At 40.6% G+C, this 19060-nt stretch overlaps 1 protein-coding gene across 2 annotated transcripts in view; it reads right to left on the bottom strand.

Moving 5' to 3' along the window:
• The window catches only part of LOC133995999 (tenascin), a 57445-nt gene extending 38755 nt beyond the window's left edge, over nt 1-18690 (bottom strand). For both annotated transcript variants that reach the window (XM_062435517.1, XM_062435516.1), the window contains exons 1-5: nt 18611-18690; nt 11145-11545; nt 10343-10397; nt 10040-10258; nt 2803-3798 (exon numbers count right to left, since the gene is read on the bottom strand). In XM_062435517.1, the coding sequence (XP_062291501.1) occupies nt 2803-3798; nt 10040-10258; nt 10343-10397; nt 11145-11285 (1411 nt within the window). In that variant the 5' untranslated portion in view covers nt 11286-11545; nt 18611-18690. The remainder of the gene's footprint in view (nt 1-2802; nt 3799-10039; nt 10259-10342; nt 10398-11144; nt 11546-18610) is intronic.
• Nucleotides 18691-19060: the final 370 nt, after the last annotated feature.

Genomic DNA, 19060 nt, shown 5'->3' on the forward strand with positions numbered 1-19060 from the left:
GAACTAATTGTTCTCTTGCTGGCTAATACATCCCACCCACGTTCATGAAAATTACATGAAATTTAATGGAAAATACAAAATTATTCCCCCCCCCCTATTAGCTACTTTTATAGGAAGATTTTGAATGCTGGATGTTGCTCCATGAGGGGGTTGAAAATGTTTGTGGTTGACTTTAAATATGTTTCTGGTTAATTCATTTTAAAACAATCATGCCATGAATGTGTGAACCAAATGTCATGGCAATTCATCCAATAAATTTGGATATTTTACAAAAAACAAAAAACCCAGCTACATTTACAAAAATGCTGCTACCATCTCAGCTTTTATAGCATCTTGTCTTTTTCAACATGGCCAGTTTTTCAACTTTTTGTTTTTATTGCTTGGTTCTCCATTCAGGTATTTTTTCACAATTACAAATGTGCATAAAAACAGGTGGTTGGAAATGTACTGCTCATTTATTTCACTCTGTCTTCCTCTGTGGGACTCAGGATTGTGGGACACCCACCCTCAACACCAATTAATGGTTGGTTACAGTTGGGAAAACACTTAACACACATCCGTCCTGTGTCAGCTTCAGGCCATACAGAAAAACATTACCCAGTAGGGTGATTTATGGGCAGCAGGTCTGGATCCTGTTAATGAAACAGTTCTGTCACTGGTTTCATTGCAGCTTGAACCAGCTCCAAAATAATGGGCTAATACAGTAACGTAGCCTAGCAACAACGATGTCAACAAAAACAATAACAAAACAGTCTGAAGAAGAAAGCAACACGCTCACTCTAAAAATTGTGATGGATAGCAAAGCAAATGGAAACTACTTCAATACTTGAAGTGTTTGTCAAGGACAAAATAACAAGATATTTGAGATGGAATTGCAGCTGCTGAACAAATCAAAGCAAACACTCATCATGACTGACCCAACAGACGATTTAGTTACAAAGCAAAGAATTTAGAAAGTGGCGATCTGAATCGTCATCTGGAACACAAACCTCCCAGAAAGACAGACTTTCTTTTTTAATCGCTCAAGCATATTACAATAATCATTCTTAATGGGAATATATACAGGCTCAGCTTACATATTGTCCCAAACTGAATTCATGAAATGGAGGGCTGAGCACTAGGACCACCACTAGAGGGGACTCTCTAGTGCCATATAAACACATCATATTTGCACCAACTGCACTATCAGTAAAGAGAGATAAACACTGGACTGGTCTACCCCTTGCAAAAAAGGAGTCCCCCACATATCCATATCTTTAAGACTGATCTCAAATGAATATCACTATTTACCAGACATGTGTGGAATGTATGTTGTCTTTATCTACCTGTAGTATTTGTATATTTGTATTTGCATGTTGTTACTTAAACTGTTTCTGTTTAAATGTAAATGTTACCATGTTTCCATCTTGTATTTTATACTGATGTTCATTAATGTGCTTTGTCCCCATCAAATAAAACAAGATAAAAAAAGGGATATTTGAAAAAAGTCAAAGTGGTGTAAAGAAATTGGTGCTTTTACAGGCTAAATTCCAACTTGCTGCAATGTCTTGGGCAAGCATTGATCAACCAGCTGGCAGACCTGCTTGCTGGTACTTCTCAACACCTATACCTATTCCTGATGATGATTTTAAAGTAAAACGAAACTGCAACAATGGCTCTTTCTTTTTTCTTTTTCTCATTAAGTGTATTTATAGGACTTTTGAGTCACCTATGAGCAACAGCGACAAAATGCAGAGAATATATAATAAATTAAATATTTACATTTTAGGTCTTTAGCTTCCTTTTTGAAAGTGTTTTCAGTGTCTTGGACTGCTCCAAAGTTTAGCACCCGCAACCTCAAAGCCACAATGTTACAGTATATTTAGTTTTGGCTCTGGATCTCAGTGACTTGTGATACAAGGCTGACAGGGTCAACATAAGTGCCTTACTGTAAAAGTCATCATAAAAATCTAAAATTGGATTATGATGTGGAGTCAATATAATTAAATCAAGAGTCACATGAGACCTTTTAGCAGACTTGGTGGTCATGTGATCACCACCTTCAGATCCAGGGATTTGTTGCTAAGGCAAGTGAAAGGGGAGTTACAGTACAAGGGAGTCAGCCTAAATGAGATGAAATTAGTTTGAGTGACATTCTCAGTGCGTGAAACTTAATTAATCATACTGAGCTGGAAAAAAACAGGACATAGAAAACTTTCCTTCACCTTGGGGATAAGGCTGGCAGGATTTGTAATAAAAACTTTAGTTTCTTGGGTTAAAGCTGTGGGAATTTATACTATTCCTGATGCTAATTCTTGAATTCACACAGTTTAATTAATATTTTGTAAGATAAACTCATGTATCATCTGCAAAATATAACTCAGAATACAACCTTGGGGTAATTGTGTGGCTCTTCTAGACTTTCCAAATGATATTGGACTGAATGGATCAAATTATGATAGTGAAACGAGTCATTTTACAAGGTTTGTGTAACACTCAAAATAATTTATCCACTGTTTTACAGCCACGACAAAAAGTGGTGTCAACAATGCTTTGGATATTACTCTCAGTGCAGGAGGTTGGAGGCAAAAGTCCTGCACTCCAGCTTTAATTCTGTCCAGTAGCAGATGCAGGACTTCAAAATGAAAGAGGGCCTTCACAGACATATGTATCTTACCATATGTAAGTGTGTGTAGGGAATTCATGCAAGGGATGTACATGTGTGTATATATGACCATATGTCAACTCTATTTACATTTCTCAGGGTAGACATCAACATGTGTGGGCTGTGAAAACACATTTGTCACAGTGGGTTTGACTCACCAGTATCACAGTTGGGTCCTGTCATCCCCTCCTCACACTGGCTGCAGTCCGGTCCAGTGAAGCCACGCCGGCAGACACACTTTCCTTTGACACACCGTCCTTTGTTGTTGCAGTTACTGGGACAACCTTTGGCGGCGCAGTCTGGTCCGGCAAAGCCCACATCGCAAACACACTTCCCGTTTACACACTTCCCACGGTTGCTGCAGTTGTTGGGACAAGCTTTTTCAGAGCAGTCGTGGCCAGTGAAGCCATCATTGCAGACGCACTGTCCGTTAACGCAACGCCCTTTGTTGTTGCAGTTACCTGGGCAGGAGTTCTCAGAGCAGTCATCGCCAGTGAAGCTACTGTCACACACACATTTACCATTCACACACCTGCCGCGATCGTTGCAGTTATTAGGGCACGTTCTTTCGGAGCAGTCCAAACCGGTGAATCCATCATTACAAACACACTGTCCGTTAACGCAGCGCCCCCTGTTGTTGCAGTTACCTGGGCAAGAGATCTCAGAGCAGTCAGCACCAGTGTAGCCGCTGTCGCACACACATTTACCGTTCACACACCTTCCACGATTGTTGCAGTTGTCAGGGCAGGCTTTCTTTGAGCAGTCCGGACCAGTGAATCCAGGATTGCACACACACTGTCCGTTGACGCAGCGCCCCTTGTTGTTGCAATTTCCAGGACAGGATTCATCTGAGCAGCTGGGTCCTGTGAAACCGCTATCGCATACGCATTTACCGTTTACACATCTGCCTCGGTTGTTGCAGTTGTCGGGGCAACCTCTCTGCGAGCAGTCGGGACCGCTGAAGCCAGGATCGCACACACACTGTCCGTTCACACACCTTCCTTTGTCGTTGCAGTTTCCTGGACAGTTGGAGTCGCTGCAGTCCGGCCCGCTGAAACCAGGGAAGCAAACGCACTTGCCATCCACGCAGCGACCCTGATCACTGCACTCATTGGGACATTCGTCCATTTTTGGTTTCATGGAGCATCCAGCACCTGGAAGGAATATAGGAAAGAGACACACGTCAAACAGCTTTATTGAGGTGGTTTGCCTCCTATGAGCTGATAAAACATTTCAACGTTCTGATCTTAATGAGAAGACAGATTAATTTTTCTCTGTGCATAAAAAACCTGAGTGGAAATGTGGAAAAATCTTCACCACCGTAAAAAAACTAGGAATATAGCAAAGAAGCGTTGTTCTTTCCACTCTTTTAATGATTAATCATTTCATTGTGCCTTCTTCCCCTGCACAGACTAGAGAATTAGCGCCACCAGCTGTTTTTAACCCTCCTGTTGTCCTCGAATCAAGGATGGAAGGGTGGAAGAAAGAAGGAAAGGAGGGAGGAAGGAAGGAAGGAAGGAAGGAAGGGAAGGAAGGAAGGAAAGATGGAAGGAAGGAAGGAAGGAAGGGAGGAAGGACAGAAGGAAGGAAGGAGGGAGGGAGGAAGGGGGATGGAGGAAGGAAAAGAAGGAACAGTCAAAACAGACGGGGTCAATTTGACCCGGGAGGACGACAAGGATTCATTCGTATTTCCATTCGCAAATTTTCTGGAACATTACAATTTGAATTAAAATGTGTGCTTCATTTGGATGGAAATTAGGTCCTGCCTTGTTATTTGAGATATATTATTTGTTCTCAATTTTGTACACCTTGATGTAGGTTTTTTTCACGGTTTTTCATTTACATACTGTCTAGTCAAGTGTTGCTTTCGCCCTTTAGACACTGATGTAGTGAAGAAAGATTCACCACAAATAACAAATAAATAAAAAAGGACTGAGTGGCAAATCAAAATCCTCATTAATAATTTTACAAGTAGTCCAAATAGGACAATAAGGATATAAGGAATAAGACAAAAAGGAGTCTTTGCCAAAAATGACCTTTGTGTTTCACAGTGGATGAACAACACAGACAACAACTGTAACCTCAACAATACCAGCTGCCATGTGCTGAAAGTGACAGTTTAAAAAAGGCATTTGACATTAAAATTGCAGTTGTTGTAGAGTCGTGACCTGCCTCACCGCTTCAAGTAATACAAGCTTTGGTTTGTTGAAGTATAAAAAACCTGACAAAACTCCTTCCTTCCTCATCCAGCTTTGGTTTTTGGGGGGTTGGATGGTGGGAGGCGGGGGTATAATCCTCTCCAATTAGACTTACACAGCCTCATTGTGACTAATTATCCCCCTGTGTGTGTGTGTGTGTGTGTGTGTGTGTGTGTGTGTGTGTGTGTGTGTGTGTTTGTGTGTGTGTGTGTGTGTGTGTGTGTGTGTGTGTGTTGTTTAGAGCAGGGTGGAGGGAGGCTGCTAAAAACTGGACTGGGAGGAGATCAGGACTGAGATCACACTGGGCACAGAGCTTGAGTAGTACACACACAAATACATACATACACACGCACACACACACACACACACACACGTTAAACTAGAGTTAGCTCATGGCTTTACTCTGCCAGGTTATAATATGATCAGTTCTGAGCTCAGCTCCACTTTGGCGGAGGATATGAGTGACTGTAACATAAATCTGTCAAAAAATGACACAGTCATAAATTGAATATATTTACTCAACCAATAAATTGTAATATAATTTGGAAGTACTGGTACTTAATTTGAGTATTTCCATTTTGTTTATAACTTTAGACTTCAACTCACCTATGAGTACATTTAGGCTCCTCAAAAACAATTGAACTTGAGTATTTTATGTTATTTTATGCTACTACATTTGTGTGGAAAATATTTTCCTTTCATTCCACTACATTCACTTGGCAGCTAGTTTCTTTGAAGATTGCGATTTCACATAGAAAACACGATTATCGTACAATATATGAACCAACATTATTACAGATTAAACTTCCCAATACTAGAGTTAGTTAACCCTCCTGTTGTCCTCGAGTCAAGGAAGGAAGGGAGGAAGAAGGAAGGAAAGGAGGGAGGAAGGAAGGAGAGAAGGAAGGATGGATGGGAGGAGGAAGGGAAGAAGGAAGGAAGGAATGAAGGAAGGAAGGAGGGAATGAGGAAAGAAGGAAGGGAAGAAGGAAAGGAAGGAAGGAAGGAAAGAAGGACAGAGGAAAGAAGGAAGGGAAGAAGGAAAGGAAGGAAGGAAGGAAGGAGGGAGGGAGGGAAGGAAAGAAGGAAGGGAGGAAAGAGAGAGGAAAAAAGGAAAGGAGGGAGGAAGGAAGGAAGGAAGGAAGGAAGGAAGGAACGAACGAAGGAAGGACAGAGGAAGGGAAGAAGGAAGGAAGGAATGAAGGAAGGAAGGAATGAGGAAAGAAGGAAGGGAAGAAGGAAAGGAAGGAAGGAAGGAAAGAAGGACAGAGGAAAGAAGGAAGGGAAGAAGGAAAGGAAGGAAGGAGGGAGGGAGGGAGGGAGGGAAGGAAAGAAGGAAGGGAGGAAAGAGAGAAGGAGGGAGGGAGGAAGGACAGATGGAAGAAAGGAAGGGAGGAAAGAAGGAACAGTCAAAACAGACGGGGTCAATTTGACCCGGGAGGACGACACAAAGGTTAAACTGAGTTCCACCTTTTGTACTTGTTTAATGTAAGGTAGTTTAAGGTGGCGTTTGGCTTCATGGAGTATTGTTGTTGGGTGTGTGTCCTGCTTTGTTTGCATCATGTCATCCTGATGTTATTCTGCTGTTATATCCTTTCGGAAAATTCCTTGTGTGTGTTTTTGGGTCCCATATATATAGTTTTATATCAATGTCCCTAGATGTTATTATTCTTATGATATTAATTTCCAACTACAGACACATTTTCCGGTGACGCTACTTGTTGGTGGAACTTTCTGCTTGTTCTCAAATCAACGAGCCAAAAAACAAAACACAGTAAAGAAAAACTGCCAGCAAGCAAACATGAGAGTAAACAATGCAGGATTTACAACTGTTAATAACTTTTTTTATAAATGTTTTATGAGATATTAAACAACATGTAATAAAGCCAAACAAAGACTGAAGTTAATCTAAGAAAACAAGAACTCATGTTGCAATGACTGGAGCTAAAGGACAGAGTTTGGTGAGAGACTTTTACTATTTTTAATGCCAGACTTTAACTTGGGGGAACTTTTTTTTGTCATCTGTCATCGGCTAAATCTGAAGCAGCAGGCCACGCTATTATGCATGTGTTGTGTGTGTGTGTGTGTGTGTGTGTGTGTGTGTGTGTGTGTGATGCAGGATGAATCAGTGGGGGAGGCAGCTTCAGGAAGAACAGTGAAGTAATACAAACCCGTGCAATGGCTGAAACAGAGACGTGTGCACGCGACCGAGTCTGTTTCCAGATGATTTAGAGCACGCAGAGATGAAAGATCAGATGTGAGGAAAAATATATGGACTGTGAACTTGATTCAGACTCAAGATATTTCTATCAAGTTTTTATTTTTTATTTTGATAAATGATTCATTGGAGGAAATGTCATTGGGTCTTCTTATTCATACTGTTTACACAACAGGAGGGAGAGGCCTGCTGTACTTTATTCTGTCTATTCTATTATAAAGTAATAGTGTATTAAGGTTTATGATGTTTAAGAGAAGGAAGAAAGGAAGGAAAGGGAAGGAGGGAGGAAAGAATGGAGGAAAGGAAAGAAGGAAGGGAGGAAGGACAGAGGAAAGAAGGAAGGAGCGAGGGAGGGAGAAGGAAAAGAGGAAGGAAGGAAAGAAGGACAGAGGAAAGAATGAAGGGGGAAGGTAGAGGGGAGGAAAGAAAGAGAGAAGGAGGGAGGGGGGAAGGAAGGGAGGGAGGAAGGAAGGACTGAAGGAAGGAAGAAAAGGGGATGGAGGGAGGAAAGAAGGAAGGGAGGAAAGAGAGAGGAAGGAAAGAAAGAGAGAAGGAAGGAGGGAGGAAGGACAGACGGAAGGAAGGAAGGAGGAAGGGAAGGAAGGAAGGAGAGAAGGAAGAAGGAAAGGGAAGGAGGGAGGAAGGAATGTAGGAAAGTTAAGAAGGAAGGGAGGAATGACAGAGGAAAGAAGGAAGGAGCGAGGGAGGGAGAAAGGAAAAGAGGAAGGAAGGAAAGAAGGACAGAGGAAGGTAGGGGGAGGAAAGAAAGAGAGAAGGAGGGAGGGAGGAAAGAAGGAAGGGAGGAAGGAAAGGCAGGAGGGAAGGAAAGAAGGAGAGAGGGAGGGAGGAAGGACTGAAGGAAGGAAGAAAAGGGGATGGAGGGAGGAAAGAGAGAGGAAGGAAAGAAAGAGCGAAGGAAGGAGGGAGGAAGGACAGACGGAAGGAAGGAAGGGGGGAAAGAAGGAAAAGTCAAAACAGACGGGGTCAATTTTACCCGGGAGAACGACACGAAGGTTAATGCAGTGTTTATGTCACTTTGCTGCTATTGCATTTATAAGTGTCGGACTTATAAGAAAACGTTCACGTTAACATCCAAGTTGCGATTATGATTTGGAAATTGGGATTATTCTGAAAGCTCCAATATATCCAACAAACATGAGCACCTCGAGTTGTTTAGTGTAATTTAAACAAATTTAACGGATATCATGTAAATTTGTCAGATGCACAGTATTTTAAACTCTCATTATTTTACAAGCTTCATTAGCTGTCAGATGGTGGGAATGGGCATTTTTCCGATCCTTTCCCATCCATCCTACACAGCATGAACACAGCATACGGAACAGTGTTTTTTTTAAAAAAGCTAAATGCTAACATGTAAAGCATGCATCATAGGGGAGACTGGGGTAAGATGAGCCATTTTTCATATTTAGGATCACTACATCAAGGCAATCATAGTTTTGTCACTAACTAATATATCTGCATATATTTCAGGATGTTGTGCATCCCTTCAAACGAACAGAATGAGTGTAAACATAACTGTTTCGATAATATAGCATGTCCAAAAAAAGTGGTCTCGTGGCACAACTTACCCCAGTCTCCCCTATTCATTATCTTACTTTAGCATGTAAGAATGCTAATGTTTGCTAGTCAGCAGTAAATGCAAAGTACAGCTGAGGCTGATGGGCATATCATTAGTTGGAGCTGATGATGATGCTATATATGAAGTCAGAGGATTACCGAAGTGATTACAGTTCATCCTCTGGGAACGGTAAATGTGTATACCAAGTTCGGTCGAGCTGTGTGCTGAAAAACATGAATTATGTTGAAATAATCCCTTTAGTTTAATTTGTGTTGTGCTGAAAAGTAACAACATGTGACACCAGATGTATCTTTTAGGGAATGTAATGACTGGCATGATGGAGTAAATGGGATCAAATTTGATAAAAATCTTAATGTTACCATTTCCCAAAAAAGCACATCATACCAAGAACCAAATGATCAGAGTGCTTGTATTTGTATGTGTTGTCATGGTGACTGTGGATGATTGGGGATGATTAGTATGACTGTGGAGGAAATTGAAAAGCATGACTACAATAATCCTTCATATTTCTTCGTTGTTATAACTTTAAAAAAAAATCAAATTAGGCCTCTGACCAGAATGTTGTAGGTTGCAGCAGTAAAGAGGTATTTATATCTTGTTTGTAGGTCAGAAGTTCACTGATCAACTTCCCCAAACCCTTCCAAGTCCTCTCAGGTGCTTTAACCCTCCTGTCGTCCTCCCGGGTCAAATTGACCTCATCACTTTTGACTGTTCGTTCCTTCGTTCCTTGCTTCCTTCCTTCCTTCCTTTCTTCATTCCTTCTTTCCTTCCCTCCTTCCTTCCTTCCTTCCTTTCTTCCTCCTTCCTTACTTCTTTCCTTCCTTCCTTCCATCCTCCCTCCTTCCTTACTCCTTTCTTTCCTTCCTTCCTTCCTTCCTTCCTTCCTTCCTTCCTTCCTTCCTTCCTTCCTTCCTTCCTCCCTCCTTACTCATTTCCTTCCTTCCTTCCATCCTCCCTCCTTACTTACTCCTTTCTTTCCTTCCTTCCTTCCTTCCTTCCTTCCTTCCTCCCGTGAACGTGAACGTTTTCCTCCCTCCTTCCTTACTCCTTTCTTTCCTTCCTTCCTTCCTTCCTTCCTTCCTTCCTTCCTTCCTTCCTTCCTTCCTTCCTTCCTTCCTCCCTCCTTACTCATTTCCTTCCTTCCTTCCATCCTCCCTCCTTACTTACTCCTTTCTTTCCTTCCTTCCTTCCTTCCTTCCTTCCTTCCTCCCGTGAACGTGAACGTTTTCCTCCCTCCCTCCTTACTCCTTTCCTTCCTTCCTTCCTTCCTTCCTTCCTTCCTTCCTTCCTTCCTTCCTTTCTTCCTCCCTTCCTTCCTTCCTTCTGTCCTTCCATGACCAGAGGGCAACAGGAGGGTTAAATCAACAGCAGGTTTTTACCTTTGCTCTCCTTGGAGGTGCAGCAGCCTCCTTCAGGTCCTCCGCATTTCTCCCTGAGAGCCGACACCTCCCTCTCCAGCCTCTCCAGACGCTCCCGCAGGGCAGCAAAGTCCGCCTCGCAGCCACACGATCCAGAACCAGACCCAAAACCCGACGGAACCAATTTGATCTTATGGGTCAGGACCAGAGGAGCACCAGGGACCAGATCAATCTCTTTACCTGATAAATACACAGAGGAGCGGGCTGGATTAAAACTGGGAGGAGATACAGTCGGCAACAGTTTCTTGACCAGCAGGTTTTTACCTCCTTGGCTCCCATCAGATGAATCACCATGAGTGCAACCCTCAGAGATCACGACCTGCAACAATGACAAAAAAGGAAAACCGTTGCACGCCATTGTGTCATGATCACTGTGCAGCTCCATCCAAAGGCTTCATTGGTGCAAAATGACAAATCATTAAATAAAGACAGTGACAGTAGCTGCTAATTGTGTCTGCTTGATGTTTGGTGCAGAGCAACAGTTGGGAAAAGTAAATTTAATCACACTTGAGTATTTTCATTTTATGATGGCGCTAGTTTGAACTACTTTATATACAGTTAGCTAGTTTAGTCCAGTGGTTCCCAACCTAGGGGTGGGGCCCCTCCAAAGGGTCAGCAGATAAATGTGAGGGGTGGTGAGGTCATTAATGGGAGAGGAAAGAAGAAAAAACTAAGTTCTGATACACAAATGTGTTTTTTAGTTTTTGGACTTTTTCTCTTCACTTTTACACACTGCTTTTTGGTTTCATCTTTAACAATGTGTTGTATTTATAAAGCTTGTTATATTATCCATTGTGTCAAATCTGCATCTGAAAAGTAGCTAAAGCTGTTAAATCAACGTAGTGGAGTAGAAAGTACAATATATCCCTCTGAGATGTAGTGAAGTGGAAGTATAAAGTAGGCTGCAGGGCTTGAGTGAATGAAGTCATGTTCCTTACACCAATAACATTACTATAAAATTGACTCTAGGCTTCACTGACTCTAGACATCTTCTGACTTGACATCATCCATTGGTCCATCCATTGATCCCATACTCATTCACTCACCCAACCTCTCAATGACTCACCTTGATTGTATCCTGCTTGGTATCCCTTGGTGTCCTGTGACCCCTGACCTCTAACTCCTGGGAGGCTGATGAAGTCATGAGGGCAGGACCAGCCAGGAGGAGGAGGAGGAGGAGGAGGGGGGAGGGGAAGGTGGGAAGCATTGCTGTGGATGGAGCTGGTATAGAGGGGGAACACTGTGAAACTCCTCCCTCAGGTACTGTTGGTCTGCTCAGCGAATCTGAGCTGATTTAAGCAGTTTGTACGTTTGAACCGAAGCTGATTGTTTCCAAGACTTTCAGATTTGATTCGTCGCTCGTTCCCTGCAGGTTCAATGGATCTCTGTCGGCTGCTGTCTCTTTGTTTCATCAGACATTTGCTGGTCGGTTTTTTTCCTCCCGCCTATCCTTCAGGGATTTTCCCCCTGGAACAAATCCAGAAACACACATTTTAAAGCCACCTTAACGTCTTTCATCAGCTCAGCAGACTCCACATTGGTCACAATTAGTAGAAGTGAGGCCATTAGCAGTTTATGGGCCTGTCAGTGTAGTGTGTCAGCCAATAAACCACAATGGAAAAAATAACCTGGGCTGAAAGACTAACTTGTTATCCTGCAGCCAAGTTTTCGTAACACTACCACCTCTGGAGTTGGTGGCAAAGTGAGGGCTGATAATTTAGACTATTATACACTGTAATAAGCTACTTTAGGCAATTTGGAAGTTTATTTAGAGTATTTCTGCATCAGGTAGGGTTAGGATTGGACATTTTTACAGAGCTTGTAAATAAACCAAAATTAAACTCAGTAGAAGTTTGTTGTTAAGAGTAGTTCAGATGAATAATTGACTGTTTATCAATATATTACTGAAGATATATATATAATTCACACGTCTACTGTAAAGCTGCAACGATTAGTCGACTAATTGATTGACAGAAAATAAATACTTTAAGCCATCTTCCAAACATACGTTTTTCCAAATACCCATTAATATCAGCTCCTCTGATGTCAGTATTTTATCTGTTTTCAATCATTAACTTGAGTATCTTCTGGTTTCGGACTGTTGCTCAGACAAAACAGGACATTTTTGAAGACGTCACCTTGGACTGCAATGGACATTTTGCACCTTTTTATTTGATGTTTCACAGACTAAACTATTAATCAGAAAAATCATCATCAGATGAATCGATAAAGAAAATAATCAACTGGGGGGAAAAAGCAGCTTATTTTAATCAGCGTACAGATGTGGCTGTTTAATTCTCTCTAACTGCTAAATAATGTAAAACAGACAAATGAGAGATCAGACTTTCCAGCAACATGTAAAATGAACCCTCCTGTTGTCCTCGAGTCAAGGAAGGAAGGTAGGAAGGACGGAGGAAAGAAGGAAGGAAGGGAGGAAGGAAGGGAAGAAGGAAAGGAAGGGAAGAAGGAAAGGAAGGAAGGACAGAGGAAAGAAGGAAGGAAGGAAGAAAGGAAGGTAGGAGGGAGGGAGGGAGAAAGGAAAAGGGGAAGGGAGGAAGGATGGAAAGAAGGAGAGAGGAAAGAAGGAAGGGAGGAAGGAAGGAGAGAAGGAGGGAGGGAGGAAAGAAGGAAGGAAGAAAGGGAGGGAGGGAGGGAGGGAGGGAGGGAGGGGAGGGAGGGAGGGAGGGAGGAAGGAAGGAAGGAAGGAAGGACAGAGGAAAGAAGGAAGGATGGAAGGAAGGGAGGAAGGATGGAAAGAAGGACGAAGGAAGGGAGGAAGGAAGGAGAGAAGGAGGGAGGGAGGACAGACGGAAGGAAGGGAGGAAAGAAGGAACAGTCATAACAGACGGGGTCAATTTGACCCGGGAGGACGACAGGAAGGTTAATGGAAAGACCAACACTTGTGAGCATGAAGGTTTTGGACTCTGGAAACAGTATTTTGACCAATAATGTTTAACTCCTAACTCAACGTGTTGGTCCATATTTATCAGTGGAACCAACTGGATATAAAAACCTTTTACTAGTATTCAGTATCCTGATAAAACTGCTGCTGGGTAAAACATTTATAGTTAAGGCAGTAGAAAAAATATCTGCTCGTGACAACCCAGTTCTCACCCTTTTTATATGAAAATGTTTAATGTTTTATGAAATGGTTTTATACCAGAGTGTAATAAAAAGAAACCATGTTTTCATTAAATTATAGGAAAAAAGATGAATATTACCACACTTCAAGTTCCCCCCTGATATTTCCTCCACTCACACACAGTAGCCGAGCGAATCCACAAATATGACTCAAACCTTAGATGATCTAACCACCCGTGTCTCCTCTGAGAGGTTTATAAGCAAAGCTGGTAAATACTTGAGAGGAATCCACTTCCAGCAGCAGCAGCAGCAGCAGATTTGAATGTAGAAAGCAGCTGCTGAGATTTCCCAGTGTTGGGCCGCTCCACAATAACAACATAATGTCATTAAGTGCTGGTGGACAGATGAACCAGGGAGCTGCAGTGACACGTGAAGAGCAATATATTCATTTTAGGAGACAACAAAACCACAAAATTCAGATTTATCTTTAAAGACGGAGCCAGGAAGCCTTGTAGTTTCACACTGTGCTGTTCAGTTGAATCAATAATTAACCCTCAAATGTCAATTTGGCTTTAACAGTGAATATGTTTTTGTCCAATCTTTAATGAATCCGACAGCTTTGCTCAGTTTCTTGTAAGAAAGTTTTCTTGGTTTTTTACAATATAGCTACCAAATTATTCAATTTTTACAAGAAAATTCTCCTTTATATGACAAATCAATTAATGTTATATCACAAAATGTTCTTTATAACGGATAAGTTGATATGATGTTATAACAAGAAACTTCTATATGTTGTCAAAGGGGGAACTAGAGCTCATATGGTTCATATGTTGGTTCAGTTTCTTGTTTTAATGCAATAAGTCAAAAATTGAATCATTTCACATCTTGTAATAACATGACAATGTCATAATAACTAGGGATGTCCGATATTATCGGCCGATATTCACTTAAAAATGTAATATCGGGAAATATCGGTATCGATATTTGTTCTGTAGGCTTCAGCATTTTGTGCGCGTTTGATGCCGTTTAACAACAACCCGCTAGACTCGTGGGTCTCTAACCGTGGCTAACCGTGGCTAACAAGTTCATAGCGCACACCGCCATGTACACATGTATTGGCTCTTTTTTCCATAACTTAAGTTGAAGTTGTTCTCTTATTTTGCACAGACAGTGTTTACATGTGGAAAGCCATGTTGCATTTATGTTTGCATCCAGTGGAGCATCACAATACAATTAGGCATAATGTGTTAATTCAACAGTAGGAGATATGTTATGTTGTTACCTAAAAGTTTTGGTGTAAAAAGCCTGCAAATATCGGTATCGGGTGATATCGGTATCGGAAATTAAGAGTTGGGGAATATCGGAATATCGGATATCGGCAGAAAAGTCAATATCGAGCATCCCTAATAATAACCAATTGTTATGTTGCAGAAATGATCCTGTCAATCTAAAACAAAGAAAGTGAGAATGTTTTGGTTTTGTAGCAGAATTTGTGCAGAAAAAGGGGGAATCATGCATGTGTGTTTAAGGCATTTTAAAGGATGCTAAAGACATAGACTCAACTCCTAAAGGATCCCGTCATCATCCTCACAAATTCTGCTTTAAATAAAAATCAATTACAAAAGTAGACAAACAGTTCAGGCATGGAGAAAAAACAGAAATACCTTAAAAACACAAACAATTAAAAAATATAATAATTTTGAAGTGTTTAAGAAAAGGAAGACTTCAGCATCACAGAACTGGTTGCTTGTGGTAGTAAGTGACACCTCTGCTTGATTCCCCAATTTTCCTTTCCTTTTACTCACTGCTGCCTCTCTTTTTTTCTCAGCCTCCTCCTTGTCAAGTAATTGCTGGAGCTGGTTTAGCCCATAGTGAAGAGCTTGATGGGAGACTGGTATTGTCTTCGATTGAGGACGACAACGTGCCACTCAACTCTGAGAGTATTTAAACCCATCACCAAATCCTCACCCTTACTACCTCCAAATAAGGTTATTCTTCAGGCATCTATGCTTCCATTGGTTATTGAACTATGAACAAGACACTAAGCTGATTAGAGTTAACTGAATCACCATGACTACCAAAGCCTCGGTTCCCATAAGAGACAATCAGCCTTATCAAGACAGTTGCATTTCACAAATAAGTTCCCCTCTTTGCTCCTGAAGCTCTACAGAAACCACAGTTAACACACCAACCACACTGGAAGGAGGGATGAGGGATGAAAAGAGGAGGCTAAATTGTGAGGGGGTGGTTCTGAGGGAGGGAAAGACATAATAAATCCAGCTCGGGCCAGTAGGTTTACAAGCTTCAGCCTCCCAGTTTAACCAGCCTGAGCTGTGCGGCTGCACGGTTGCTGCAGTTTATAACTTTTTGTTTTGTTTTGTCCACAAAAGAAAGAAAAAGGAAAATGTGAAACAGAATGTAACATTATGAGTCATTTTACAAACATTATAACATTATAGTGGAGCAGGTAATTTAGTCCTTATTAGTCAACAACTTCAATCTCAAATATAACTTTTTTCTATATCTACTATATATAAAAAAAATTTGAGGAAAGCCCATAAAACTTGAAACCCAAAAAAAATTGTCGCCTTGGCAACGAAGGAGTAAATTTCAAGCAGATGCTGAATCGTTTTAATTACAGGTTTTAAAAAATGCGATCTACTTAAAGCTACCTTTACCTTTCTTACAATTTTTTTTGTTTAGGTTAAAATGCTATTAATAAGGTAATGGCACTCTAAAATATTAGAGAGATCCACCAGGCATAGAAACTCATCCTTATACCATTCTCATAATATCCAGTGAAAACTCTGACCAATCATATCATTCGGTCCGAAGGATATGATTGGTCAGAGAGGGAGTGCGGGGGTGGGACATAGGAGGGAGGAGGGGTTGTTTGCAAGAAAGGTAAGAGTCATTTTAATAATGGCACCATACAACAAATGTCACATATAGTGCAGTATTATAATACACAAACCATAAATACATAAATAAAAATATTGGACAATAAAATTCAAATATCAACAATGAACTTTAAACTCATAAATGATTCATTTCTATCTTTTCTACAGAGTGCGCTGTCTCTTCCTGCACTATCTTTGATTGATGATCAGATTTTTTGGAGGATGATCTGTGTATAAAAACAGATTAAATTACTCCTTCTGCAGGTTTGATGCAGAAAGCAGACCTGACATCCGATCCCTTATCCACAACAGAGACACAACATCAGAATATGTGGAACTGATATTTTTTCTACCAGGTCCTTTTTCCCTAATGAGCCCTGTTTGTCCATGTTTAATGAACAATGGTTTCATTTAGTTCTGTACTGACGCACCTCATATGTGAACCTGACTTCTTCTAACTTTCCATTGACCCCACATTTTGTTTCCCTTTACTAATCTGACTTGACCTGCCACAGAGGGGTTCAGCATCTGCCGTTTAATTTACATCTTTGTCTAGACCTCAGCCAGTTAGTGAGCCCGCTCTATTGACTTCAATGGGCACAATTAGCTTGTAAATACCTGGCAGTGACACAGCTGTTCCGGCTGCTACGGTTCAACCTCTCAGAAAACACAGGAGGGCAATAGAAACTCCACAAAATGCACCATAAAGACTTTCTCTTCACCTGTGCCTTCCTTTTTTCCTCCAGCTGCAGAAGCCAAAGTAAACTCCTTGCGACCGGCTCTTTCAAACCCAAACTTGGCACAAGAAGACGCCCAAACTTGGCTCTGGCGAGTGCTGTTATAGGTATTCAGTTTGTAAGGTGGATGGAGTTATGTGCTCTTACTAATCATTAAGGAAGTTTGCATTTGCAGCTCGGGCTGTTTAGACTTTTTTTTGGCAGTTTATAAAATAGAAAAAATTCAGTTTGCATCATTAAATTAGAGGTTTCCTTCCTTTCATTTCCTTTAATGCACAGGAACCAAAAACAGACCTGGTTTGTTTTTTAAAGACTTAAAAGGTGTGTTCTTACTCACCTGATTTATGTGGATTAAAAAAACCTGAGTGGACATTTGAAAAAAATCTGGAAAAGTGTTTCATGTCGTCTGAGAAGTCAACAGACTAAATGATGATATACTAATAGATGGAAGCTAGCACGCATTCACATTTTCTTTTGCCAATTTTCAGAAGATCAGCTGAAATTTGTATAATATTTGGATGGAAACTGGTGATGAAGTGATGATATTTATGTCAGTTAAGATTTTTGTGGTCGTCAACTTTCATGTGACAAGACTTTGATCATCAGTAAAGTAATGGTTGAAAGCCATTGCACGAATTCGTTAAAGAGTATTGATGGTGACGCACTTGCTTGAAGTCCAGACAGTCAGACTCTGTGAAATCCATCACTGACTGAGATGGAGACTTTTACAGGGTAAGGTCATATAACATGGATGCCACAAAAAACTATAAAATCACTTGCAGGAGAAAAAGCTCTCAAATTTTTTTGGGGGGTTTCACATAAAGTTGCATTGATTTTCACCTTGTCTGCTGCTGCCACTGCAATTAACACTGAAGCACTGAACTTTGAACATATGCATGAACGAGCTCACTGACACCTTAATAATGTCAATTTTTATGTAGTTAGAAATCTGGGTGCTGGTTTTATATTTATGATTTCTGAACATTTTGACTTTAATGCCACAAAAGTCTGGAGATCTAAAATCGAATTTTATGAAAGCAAATAACAAATCTGTCAACGTTGGGACAGATTTCACCTGTTACAAATCCTATAAGATAATTTTTTTTTAAACATTACTGCAGTAAAGGATTCAGTCTGAAATAATTTCATCCCTTTGTCATCAAAAAAAAAAGTAAATTTATTTCATATGTGTGCAAAACGAGAGATTCAAGCATTTTTTAGAACTCTACACCAGAAGAAACGTGTTAATATCGGACAAAATTACATGAGAATGGAGAAATGTACAAAAACGTATTTTCAAATATCTTGAATTAGTCAGTATATTGAAGACATTTCATCAATATATGATTATTTTTGTTATTTTTTATCTCATTAACTGTTTAGTCTTTGAAATGTCAGGAGATACACAGAAAAATACACAAAATGCCACTAATTTCTGAAGAGGTGCCATCTTCACATTGCTTGTTTTGTCCAACCAGCAGTTTAAAACCCAAATATATTAAAAATGTATCACATGAGACAAAGACATCCTCACATTTGAGAAGCCGGAGCAGAAATGTTTAGTAATTTTTGTGTGAAACATGTTTTGTTCTGCAGATTTATTTTATGTTGAGTGATTAATTGTAATCTCTAATTGGATAATTTGCACCTTATACTCCTCTCTTGTCATTCATGCTGGTGCAGTGTCTATTATATCATTGAAATGATTCCAAAATCTCTTTTTTTATGATTATGAATGACATCAATCAAAGCGATAAAAACAAACATTTTGAGACTCTTTGCACATTATAAGAGAATGATAAAAGTCATCTTACCTGTGATGACTTTCTGTCTCTGCCTTCAGTCTCTGTGTGTTTTCTCTGTGAAGCTCTCATTGACTGACCATCAGAGCCAGACGGAGGAGGAATGGACAGAGAGAGAGAAGGAAAGAAAAAAGAAAGAAAGTGAGGGGAGGAGAGCAGTAAAATTTTCTCATACTTGAAGAATTTTTCCTCCCTCTCTCTCTCTCTCTTTCCTCTCTCTCTGTTTCTCTCCTCTCTGCCTCCTCTCTTTCTCTCTGATGTAACTATGTGTTTTACAGGTCCCACTTGGGCGGGGGATTTGCGATGGAAAACATCTGAATTTTTAGATGTTTTTAAGGGAACGCACGGGCCGAAAATATTTAATATGTTTTGAGCCCATCTCTGTCCTCTGCTGGACGCTTCATATCGCAGATAGACGGTTCACTGTGTTTGTCTTTGTTTGCTAAAGAGGTCATTCTGATT

This window comes from Scomber scombrus, chromosome 16 (assembly GCF_963691925.1).
Source record: "Scomber scombrus chromosome 16, fScoSco1.1, whole genome shotgun sequence".
Classification (NCBI taxonomy): Eukaryota; Metazoa; Chordata; class Actinopteri; order Scombriformes; family Scombridae; genus Scomber; species Scomber scombrus.